The following is an 8,927-nucleotide window of genomic DNA, read 5'->3' on the forward strand; positions in this document are numbered from 1 at the left end:
CCGGCAATCGGCACAGCGCCCCCAGCGGCATGCCACCCCAAACACGCGCTTGGCACGCTGGGGCCTGGAGCCGGCCCTGACTGTCTGTAGTTGTGTTTTGCCTTACAATGCCCTCTGCCCTAGCAGTTGTGTTGTCCTTTCATCAAGGTGTGTCCCAAATCACTGAAAAATCTAGGTTCTTAATAAGAGAACAAGGCCTGTCTCACACTAGCAGAGAATGCCTGTTAGATCAGTTTGGGAGACTCTGGTACTACAGTGATTCAGGCTAATTAACAGCCTAGATCAGGGTTCAGCAACCTTTCAGAAGTGATGTGCCAAGTCTTCGTTTATTCACTCTGATTTAAGGTTTTGCGTGCCAGTAATACATGTTAACGTTTAGAAGGTCTCTTTCTATAAGTCTATAATAGAGAATTAAACTATGGTTGTATGTAAAGTAAATAATTTTAAATTAAACTTAAACATTTACACCTTAACATAAAATGCAGAGCCCCCCAGACTGGTGGCCAGCACCCAGGCAGTGTGAGTGCCACTGAAAATCAGCTCACATGCTGCCTTTGGCACATGTGCCATAGGTTGCCTATTCCTGGCCTAGGTTGATCTAGTCACCTGGTTTACTCTAAGGGGCTAGTATAGGATTGTTTCCTATAGCATGTTCCCTAGACCAGGAGTTCTCACAATCTCTCTTTCTGACCCATCCAACAGGCCATAAAAACTTCACAGCCCATCTACGCCACAACATATAAAAGGCAGGACCAGCATTAAGGGGTAGCAAGCAGTGCAATTGCCTGAGGCCCCATACCACAGGGGGCCCCAGGAAGATAAGTTTCTCAGGCATTGGCTTCAGTCCCAAGTGAAAGGGCTCAGGGCCCCAGCTTCAGACCAATGCGGTGGGACTTTAGCTTTCTGTCCTGGACCTAAGCAAGTCTAACACTGGCCCTGCTTGGCAGACCCCCTAAAACCTGCTTGCAAGCACCCAGGAGTCCCCAGACCACTGGGCGAGAGCCACTGCTCTAGACTTTATGAAGTCAGTCATCAGAACTGGCTTTTTTGTCAACCCAAGCAGTAGGGGGGAAAAAAGCTGCAATTGCGATCAGTGGCAGGTCCACTGCACTGCTTCAGTTGGCAGCAGGTCCTTCCGTCTAAGAGGGACTAAGGGACCCTGCTGCCGAAGAGCCGAACATGCCATCCTTCTTCATTGGCCGCCCCAACGCCTGCTTGCTGCACTGGTCCCTGGAGCCGGCCCTGTCATACAGATAACAAGGGAGGAAGACTTCCCCTCCCTCCCCCCGCTTCCCTTGGCAGACTGCTCTTCTGTCATCACAGGTCTTTCTCCCCTACCCAGTGTTCAGAGAACCACAGGACTGGAAAGGACCTGGGAGGTCATGAAGTCCAGTCTCCTGCTCTCATGGCAGGACTAAGTACTATCCAGACCATCCCTGACAGGTGGTTATCTAACCTGCTCTTAAAAACCTCCAGTGACAGATTCCACAGCCTCCCTAAGCAATTTGTTCCAGTGCTTAATCACCCTGACAGTTGGGAACTTTTTCTAATGTCCAACCAAAACCTCCCTTGCTGCAATTTAAGCTCATTGCTTCTTGTTCTATCCTCAGAGGTTAAGAACAATTTTTCACCCACCTCCTTGGAGCAGCCTTTTATGTACTTGAAAAGCACTAGCATGTCCCCCCTCAGTCTTCTCTGCTCTAGGCTAAAAACCCATTGTTTCCAATCTTGAAAGATAGAGATCTTGCTAGGTCATTTTTCTAGACTTAACCATTTTTGTTCTCCTCCTCTGGACTTCCTCCAGTTTGTCCACAACTTTCCTGAAAGGTGGCACCCAGAACTGGACACAACACTCCAGCTGAGTCCCTATCAGCACAGAGTAGAGTATTCTGTTTAAAGACAGTTTCGTACGCTTGGAATAAACTTTAGGCTTCCTTGGGCCCTCACCAGATATTCTTTCCATCTCTAATGTCTCAGTTCAGACTTGTTCTTCGAATGGTGGTGGTGGGGTGCCCAAACAAGGTTTGTGATCAGTCACTTCCCATCTAATCTCACACTGAGCACAGCAGTTGACAAACACCTGCTTTTCCTCCCACAAGTGGAAGAGATTTGGGATAAAAGGGACAGGAGTCACGAGATCCAAGTTCCAATCTGCTACAGATCTGTCTGACTTCAGGCAAATCAACAGCTTATGCCTTTTCCTTCTGTTACGTGATAATGTTGACCCGCCTTTGTAAAGCACTTTGAGTTTCATGGACAGAGCACTGTCTAACAAGGGGACTACAAATTGCTAGAATTGCCAAGACAGTGTTAAGATTCTTCTACAGCATGTACGCTAAGCAAGAAATTGCGATGAACAAAGATTAGGAAAAGACAGGCTATATTTTTCTTCTCTCCTTTCTTCCCTTCCCCCTCATGCCATCACTGTTCAACTACTCTACAATTCGACGGATTGTCTCATGGATCCAGAGAAGAAAATTAAGGAGCTCCCTGTATTGTGTTCCCACCATCAACCTACTGCATTCTAGAGGGACACTCATCCTTGGTAGACCAGCCTGCTACTTCTGCAGTCTCTCCTTTGCAGGTGGGCAGACACTAGTGTTACTGCATGCTGACACAATCTCGTTAACATGTAACCATGAACAATTCCTGTCCCAGTGGTGCTAATTACTGGGAAGGCCACCCATTTGGAAACACCAAATTCTTTCCCTGAAACAATTAGTTTGGGTGGAATGTGGGGGGTGGGGGGAGGAGAGAAGGCATCATCCACAGCTGTCTCAATTCCTTTTCGGACTGCAGAACAGAGTAGCCAAGTTTGGAGCTCCAGCGTGACATCTGTTTAACACGGCCGCCAGCAGTTCACCCCTCTTTGCATGGAGGCTTTAAAGAGTCACTACAGAGATGTTTAAAGCTCCTAGGAAAGGATCCACAGAGAAGTGAAGTCTGTTTTAACAGCCAAAAGAGGGGTATTGCCATGCTAGATTCGCACTAGACACCTTGGCGCTTTAAAAGCAGCTGCTGTTGACAGGACGAGGCAGATTCTGCTCTGCTACACTTGTGTAAATTCCAGGTACGCTGAAAGAGTGTATAAATTGGTTAGTCCAGTACAGATCTAGGAGCAGTATTTGACCTACAGAAGTTCCCCTGGAGATTAGGGCCATAGTGCAGTTTTCACTTTAGTCTCGTACCCAAGTGAGGAGTCTCACAGGAGATCTTTGCAAGGGAGCTGATCAACTTTCTGACTTGGGCCAAGGGGAATCAGCACAGCCCATGCTGCCTAGCAGGGGAAAAGAAATCACATGCATGTTTGTAAGAGCCACCTAGAGCCCTGCTGGGTGTCTTTTCACCCAGGCTCTGGTTTGTAAGCCAGGAAGTGCTTCCTTTCTCAACAGCAGGGGTGCCTGCACTAAAGAGCGCAGTGCACCCAAGTACACCTTCCACGCACACTCTGTAAGTCAGGCATTGTTGTGGATAACAAGGACCATGAATCCAGTTATTGAATATTCTTCTTTGTGTAAGAAGCCTCGGTGAGCATGATCTCTGCTTTAGTCCTCTTAGAGAACAATGAAGAGACTAGCAGCAGATGCTAATCATTTGCAGGGCTCTAATCAAGACAGAAAAGATGCTTAATTCACGTAAGCAAACTTCATTTTGCACAGCAAAATCCCCAGGACCTGGGATGCTCACTGAGCATGATGGAACAGCTGGCATTCCTCCCCTGCCCCCACCTCCCAAGATGCTTAATAATCAAGCCCAAGTCTGGAGAATTCAAGTAGCAATACAAACAGCCCCTCTGCTCAGCAATGCAAGAATTTCCTGAGATCAAGAAGGGAATCTGGAATGAAGTCGGACACAGTGGACACCACACCTCTCTCTTGACCCAGGTTATTAGTTTTGAAGTGCCTATAATCTAAACTGACCGTTGGTGGCTGGCTTTAGGAAAGACTACTCCTAACAGCTGCAGTAGACTACCTGTTCCACTATAGCATTGGCACTGTCTGGTTTAAACAGATCTCGGAACAATCCCCATCCAACAGAGAGTAGAGCCAGAATGCAAATGCTTAGTGTCATCTGCTTTTTTAGATGATGCACAAAGTAGTTTGCAGAAGGCACAAATTTCTGTGCGCTCACGGGACTGCAGGAACCTTACCACAAAACCCTCACAAAATGAGAGGTCTTCTCTCACGAAGCTAGCCCAGGAGAGGAGAGCTAAACAGCATGGGTTTGGGAAGGAAACATGCAAGCTGCAGTGTTTTGAGAAATTTGCCAGACCACAGAGCAAGACAATAGACATGTCTTACTGGAAGAAGAAACCTCAGCTCCCCAGTGAGTGGTTTACTAATGGATTGTGTGGCTCAAGGTGCTGGAGTATACAAATCCCAGAGACTGAACCTAGATTCGCTATTAGATTTCAAGTTTTTACTGGACTGGCTCTCCCGATCCCACTCCACCCTGCTCCCTCTACCCATTACAAGCTGATCCCATTTCAAACAGCTTCTTTGAGAAAGACAAGAAATAATCCCACAATGCTTCCCCCAGCCACTGGGAGTGGAACTACACCACGATTAACAGAGCATGAAAGACAAGTTGCCCAGACTGCTTCAGTGTCTGAACTCAAATCTACCAAGATCAGTTGATCTTGCCACTATGAGGTTTTAGCCCAGTGACTGATACGGAAGCAAAGCCAGCAGCAATTATAGATAGGTCTATTGATAAAAGGGAAAGCCAGGTCTTCAGTAGGATGCAGAGGTAAAGCAGGAGAAGAAACCAAGTTAGAGAGGGGGAAAAAATGCACTTTCCTCCTTTCATATGTTTAGCTTTAGACTCCAATTAAGAATATTGAGAGAATGGATCCTCCCAGAGAAGAGGACAAAAAAAGAACTCCCACACAAAAAAAAGCAAACTTTCCCATGAAAATATTCTATTTTCTTTGAGAACAGGATACACCTGCACGTCTCCTCCAGTCAATTCCCCTCCACTCCACAGGCTTCATTAATGGGTTGACGGAACCCTCTGCTGGTGCAACTGTGAAACTGCAGGCAAAGCACCGTCTTCAGACTTGGGGAAGACGTAACAGGTGACAAGATGCAGGCAAGTCGTGAGTGGACCCAGGCTAGCAGCACACCAAATCCATACTGCAAGAGAGAGGACCAAGAGTCTTGGTCCAAGAGGCGCAATGTAGCCAAGTATCAGAGGGGTAGCCGTGTTAGTCTGGATCTGTAAAAGCAGCAGAGAATCCTGTGGCACCTTATAGACTAACAGACGTTTTGGAGCGTGAGCTTTCGTGGGTGAATACCCACTTCGTCAGACGCAGGCCAAGGAAAGGGTGTATTCCAGGAGAGCAGTGAAGAAAGCACACGCCAGAAAAGCCATGCGCTTGCTGCAGAACAGGAACCAGTCTTGTGCATTGTGCGCATTAAGCAAACTAAGCTGCATGCAAGAAGTTGTCAACTGGGGAGGGGTAGCTCAGTAGTTTGAGCATTGGCCTGCTAAACCCAGGGCTGTGAGTTCAATCCTTGAAGGAGTGATATGGGGCAAAAATCTGTTGGATGATTTAATTGGGGATTGGTCCTGCTTTGAGTAAGGGATTGGACTAGATGATCTCTTAAGGACCCTTCCAACCCTGATATTCTATGAACATCAAACCAAAACCCCATGCTTCTTGTCTCACTTCTCTTTTACCTGCAGACTAGAACAGGTTTTGCTACCACGGGAAAGCTTAGTGATCCTTGGTATGTGCTAAAGAGAAGAATTGTCAATACATTTCCTTTAAGAGAGAAAGCTAAGAAACTAGAGCCAGAATTGAACCAGGCGAATCTGGTGTGTTTAAACCAGAAAACTATACCAATTCAAAAGCTACATTAAAAGCCCACATGCACACTGTGAGATTAGAGAGTCCTGAAATTGGGAGGGGGAGAGAATACTTGTTCTTGCTGTTCTTTCATTTCCTGTCCAAAAAGCAAAGTTATAGGAGGTGCATAATAGCAATGATCTGACACTTTCAATAGAAGATCGAGACGGGGGGGGGGAAATCGAGGATTTGAGTTATTGTTCTATAAAACAGTTTGTAAACATCTGGATTTTGCAAGTGTGTTTTATGGTCATTAACCTGGTGGGGGAGAGCTATGGTTTCTTGGGGGCGAGAGGAGAACAGAGGAGAATTTATCCCTTAAGGAGGCTTCCCATGATGTACTGCAAGTTTAGACAACTGAACAACAAAACCACACCTAGCAGAGTGTGCAAATCCCTTTACCATCCTCCAGATTCCAAAGCACTCACTCCCTCTCACACAGACAGACATTCGATTTTCCCGACTGCCAATTTTCTTAAGTCACGTTTTGTTTGTGAAAATAAAGAGTAACCTGATTTCAAAGATACATGGCCCCTACACAGAACAGCTATGGAGACAGGAACAGCAGGATCCCTAGGACAGACATACAAACGTGCCTTTTGCCATTGTATAATGTGCCCTTAAGTTGCACTGTATGCAGAAAGAGGGAAGGGGGTGGGGGAGGGTGGACCACAAACATAAGAAAAATATCAGCTTGGAGACTACACTGTTCCCCACCGCTAAACATTACAGGAAAGACAAAATAAGACTCCAGAATCAGCACAATTTTTTTTTTTAAATAAACCCCAGTTAAAATGATCTCAGTCTGCCTGCCCAGGCTACAGGGAGAGATTCAAAGCAGACGCCAAATACAAGAGCCATGAATACAGAGCTGCAATTACTATAAGAAATAGGGAATGTGGAGGGGGGGGTGAAATCCCACTGAACACACAAACAAACAGCTCCCAAGCAACAACCTGCAGCTTCTAGACTCCCAGTGATTAATGACAACGTGGAATTCAAGAGCAGAAGCAACGTCCTGCGCCCGGTTTCCAGAGGCTTGACAACAAGCAAGGTTACTGGGGCCGAGTGACTCCACCAGAAACAGAGTCTGGAAGCAGCCAACACTACATTGCGGTGAGGGGGGGGGGGGAGAAGGAGGAGGCGAGGTCTGATTTGGGTCCCTTGTACGCACCCCTATTTCTCTCTCCGCTGCTCTGTGCGGACTGATCACGCAGCCACACTCCGCCGGCTCCCAGGGCTGGCCCCCGGCTCGCGCCCGCCAGCTGAGCTCAGTTCCTAGAACTCGCAGAGTGGGTCAACCACAGTAAAGTGTTAGGAGAACTGGCTCCCAAGCGCCTCAGCATCTCGGCGGGGGGTGCCCAGATGTGGGCTAGATCGCTGGCCTTGACCCACCCCAGGCAGTCAGGAAGAGGGGGGCACTGACACCGTCCTTGCACCGGGCCAGAGAAGGAGCATCCTCGCCCTCGAGGGGCAGAGGTGGGGGCTACCTCCGTATGATCAGCACAAGCCAAGCACTTTGCGGACAGCCCCAGCACGCCCAGGGCAGCGCGCCCCCACCCTGGTACAGGGGGCAGCTGCAGGCGCAGAGGAATCAACTATGGAGGGAGGTGCCCCAGCTCACCGGCCCGAAGGAGAAGACGGGAGGGTTCCGGGGCGCCCCTGGGGGGGGGGGGCAGGTGCAGCGAGGGGAGTTCACGGCGCACACGGGCTATGTGCGAGACGCGCAGGGCTGCGAGCGAGAGGGTGTGGGGAGGGGTGACTGAGTGGCAGCCGGGCGGGGGGGGAGGGCGCGGGGGTGCTGGGCTCACTGAGGTGAGGGTGCAGGGGGAGATGCTTTGGGAGCGGACTGCGGTGGGAGAAGTAGGGGTGCAGGGTAAGCTGCCTTGGGGTACCGGGTGAAGCTGCCTGGGGGGAAGCGGGGGTGCAGGGCGCACTGAGGTGGGGGTGCAGGGGGAGCTGCCTGGGGGAAGCTATATGGGGGTGCCGGATGAAGCTGACTTGGGTGAAGTGGGGGAACTACATAGGGGTGCAGAGGGAGCTACCTTGGGGGAAGTGGGGGTGTAGGGCGCACTGAGGTAGAGTGGCAGAAGAAGCTGCCTCGGGGGAAGGGCGAAGCTATATGGGGGTGAAGGGGAGCTGCCTTGGCTGAAATAGGAGTGCAGAGAGCACTGAGGTGGGGTGCCGGATGAAGCTGCCTTGGGGGAATGGGGGAAGCTGCAGGGGGAGCTGCCTTGGGGGGAAGGAGGGTGCAGGGCGCACTGAGGTGCGGTGCCGGATGAAGTTGCCTTAGGGGAAGGGGGAGCTACATGGGGATGCAGGAGGAGCTGCCTTGGGGAAAAAGGGGGCGCAGGGGGCGCTGAGGTGGGGGTGCAGAATGAAACTGCCTTGGGGGGAAGAGGGAAGCTGCCTTAGAGGGAAGGGGGTGCAGGGCGCACTGAGATGGGGTGCTGGATGAAGCCGCCTTGGGGGGAAAGAGAGGAGCCGCTTCGGGGCCGGGGCGCCCGGCGGACTTACCCGAAGTAGGCGGCGGAGGGTCCCGGGGCGCCGCCCAGCAGCACTAGGAGCGCGCAGGAGGAGAGCCATCCCAGAAGGAGGTGTCCATCCAGCATTTTGCTGCAGCACTAGGGCTGATCATCTCGTTTCCCCGCAGAGCCCGATGAGGCTCCTGCTGCCTGAGCAGTCTTCTTATAGCCTGGGAGGCAGCGAGCGCCCAGCCGGGAGCGGGGCGGGACCGCTCCCACAGGCCACGCCCACACGCCTTGAGGGCTCTGCGGGGAGGGGCGGGGACGACAGGGGAGGGGGCGTGGTTAGGAACTCAGGCTCCGCCCTCATCAGAGGCCGGCACATGGGCCTCTGACGGGGGTGGGGGGGGGAGCAGCTGCAACGGGGCAGGCTGGAACTCAAAGGGAAAGAGGCAGGCGGCTATAGCGAAGGAGACACGGAGTGTGTGTGTGTAAGAAGAGAGAGCCTGTGCATGAGTGTAAGAATCAGCTGTGTGAGCGTATCAGAGGGGTAGCTGTGTTAGTTTGGATCTGTAAAAGCAGCAAAGAATCCTGTGGCACCTTATAGACTA

At 50.7% G+C, this 8,927-nt stretch overlaps 1 protein-coding gene across 1 annotated transcript in view; it reads right to left on the reverse strand.

Moving 5' to 3' along the window:
- The window catches only part of WNT9A (Wnt family member 9A), a 66,492-nt gene extending 57,973 nt beyond the window's left edge, over positions 1-8,519 (reverse strand). The window contains exon 1 of the mRNA XM_032765417.2: positions 8,369-8,519. Coding sequence (XP_032621308.1) covers positions 8,369-8,463 — 95 coding nt within the window. The 5' untranslated portion in view covers positions 8,464-8,519. The remainder of the gene's footprint in view (positions 1-8,368) is intronic.
- Between the last annotated feature and the right edge of the window lie 408 nt (positions 8,520-8,927).

The sequence above is a fragment of the Chelonoidis abingdonii genome, chromosome 2, assembly GCF_003597395.2.
Source record: "Chelonoidis abingdonii isolate Lonesome George chromosome 2, CheloAbing_2.0, whole genome shotgun sequence".
Taxonomy (NCBI): domain Eukaryota; kingdom Metazoa; phylum Chordata; order Testudines; family Testudinidae; genus Chelonoidis; species Chelonoidis abingdonii.